Source organism: Piliocolobus tephrosceles, chromosome 10 (genome assembly GCF_002776525.5).
Source record: "Piliocolobus tephrosceles isolate RC106 chromosome 10, ASM277652v3, whole genome shotgun sequence".
Taxonomy (NCBI): Eukaryota; Metazoa; Chordata; class Mammalia; order Primates; family Cercopithecidae; genus Piliocolobus; species Piliocolobus tephrosceles.
The window spans coordinates 76943323-76945362 of NC_045443.1; the positions used below are offsets into that span (position 1 = coordinate 76943323).

General features: G+C 40.0%; 1 protein-coding gene across 1 annotated transcript; it reads right to left on the reverse strand.

Moving 5' to 3' along the window:
- Positions 1-939: 939 nt before the first annotated feature.
- On the reverse strand, positions 940-1574 carry LOC111530666 (putative zinc finger protein 730). The gene is made up of 2 exons (XM_023198194.1): positions 1409-1574; positions 940-1068 (listed from the first exon to the last, which is right to left on the reverse strand). Exons 1-2 carry the CDS (start codon positions 1511-1513, stop codon positions 940-942), a joined length of 234 nt encoding a protein of 77 aa, XP_023053962.1. The 5' UTR covers positions 1514-1574.
- Positions 1575-2040: the final 466 nt, after the last annotated feature.

A 2040-nucleotide genomic window follows, 5' to 3' on the forward strand; every position in this document is an offset into this window, starting at 1 on the left:
TTGGATTTAGAATACCTGAATTCATCATTTTATTTCATCATTTTGTCCATTGAACTTAGGAGCAAATAACCAGCTTCATTAAGTTCCTTGGTTTTCCACATATGGTCAAAGGTATTATGTATGAAGTCACTAAACTCCTTGCCTCTCATAAGTGATGAATCAGGAGTGTCAAATGCATTTATTTTGCATAATTCTCTAAACAGTTTATGCCAAAGACGATCAGTGTTCTCTATATTATTAGAAGTACAGTCCTTAGCATTTTTTAGTCTAATCATATTAAGCAGCCAACTCCAGAAAGCTCCGAACCAATGAAGGAACCCCATCTTTAATATTCTGTTCCTCTAGAACCACTCCTGGTGCCCAATCTGTATTTGTCAGGGTTCTCTAGAGGGACAGAACTGATGGAATATATGTATATATATTCTGTAATATATATATATATATAGAGAGAGAGAGAGAGGAATTTATTAAGTATTAACTCACATGATCACAAGGCCCCACAACAGCTTGCTCCTGCAGGCTGAGAAGCAAGGAGAGCCAGTCCAAGTTCCAAAACTGAAGAACTTGGAGTCTGATGTTCAAGGGCAGGAAGCATCCAGCATGACAGAAAGATGTAGGCTGGAAGGCTAGGCCAGCCTCTATTTTTACATTTTTCTGCCTGCTTTATATTTTAGCTGTGCTGGCAGTTGATTAGATTGTGCCCACCCAGATTAAGAATGGGTCTGCCTTTCCCAGTCCACTGACTCAAATGTTAAATCTCCTTTGGCAACACCCTGACAGACACACCCAGGATCAATACTTTATATCCTTCAATCCAATTAAGTTGACACTCAGTATTAACCATCACATAGTCCTCATCTTGCTGGACTTTGCCTGGCTTTTTTTTTTTTTTTTTTTTAACTTTGGACCTCTCATCTGTGTGATCTGTTGTACTCGGGCTCACCGAGCTTGGGGTTCCACTACCATCTCATGTCTCTTCATATTCCAGGGCTCTTTTTCTTTCTCCAGACAATTGATTAGGTCTGGCTTAGAGGCAGCAATACTAAGGAAGACCAGGTTTCTGTAGTTCTCTAACATGACATTTCTTTTTCTTTTTTTTTTTTTTTTTTTTTTTTTGAGACGGAGTCTTGCTCTGTCCCCCAGGCTGGAGTGCAGTGGCGCAATGTCAGCTCACTGTAAGCTCTGCCTCCTGGGTTCACGCCATCCTCCTGCCTCAGCCTCCCGAGCAGCTGGGACTACAGGCGCCTGCCACCACGCCCAACAAATTTTTTTTTTTTTTTTGTATTTTTTTAGTAGAGACAGGGTTTCACTGTGTTAGCCAGAATGGTCTCGATCTCCTCATGTCGTGATCTTCCTGGCTTAGCCTCCCAAAGTGCTGGGATTACAGGCATGAGCCATCGCACCCAGCATCTAACATCACATTTCTATAAAAATTACGCTGTGCTGTATTTAGGCATTGCCACTCCTCCAGATAGAATTCTATAGCCACGTCCATAAATGTCATTGGTCCCATTTCTAGGCTTCCAGGAGGTCCTGGTGTCTTAGCTGTGGATCTCCCAACACCTGCAGGCCACAGAGGCTGTATCTCTAGAGGCAGAGGACACAGAGAAGTCTACATTGTTATTATAAAAAAGAGTACATTGAATCTGAAGATTGCTTTGGGCGGTATGATCATTTTAATGATCATAATCCTTCCAATTCATGAGCAGGGGATGCCTTTCCATTTGTTTGTATCTGCTTCAATTTCTTTCAACAGAGTGTTTGGTTTTCCTTATAGAGATCTTTCACCTCTTTGGTTAAATTTATTCTTAGGTATTTTACTTTTGTGGCTATTGTAAATGAAATTGCATTCTTGATTTTTTTTCTCAAGTACTTAATTATTGGTGTATAGACATGCTACTGATTTTTGTATCCTGCAACTTTACTAAATTTAAAAAGTTAAATTGGAATTTTTTGGTGGACTCTTGCCTTTTATTTCATTTTGTTGCTTGATTGCTCTGGCTAGAACGTCCAGTAATATGTTGAATAAAAGTGGTGAAA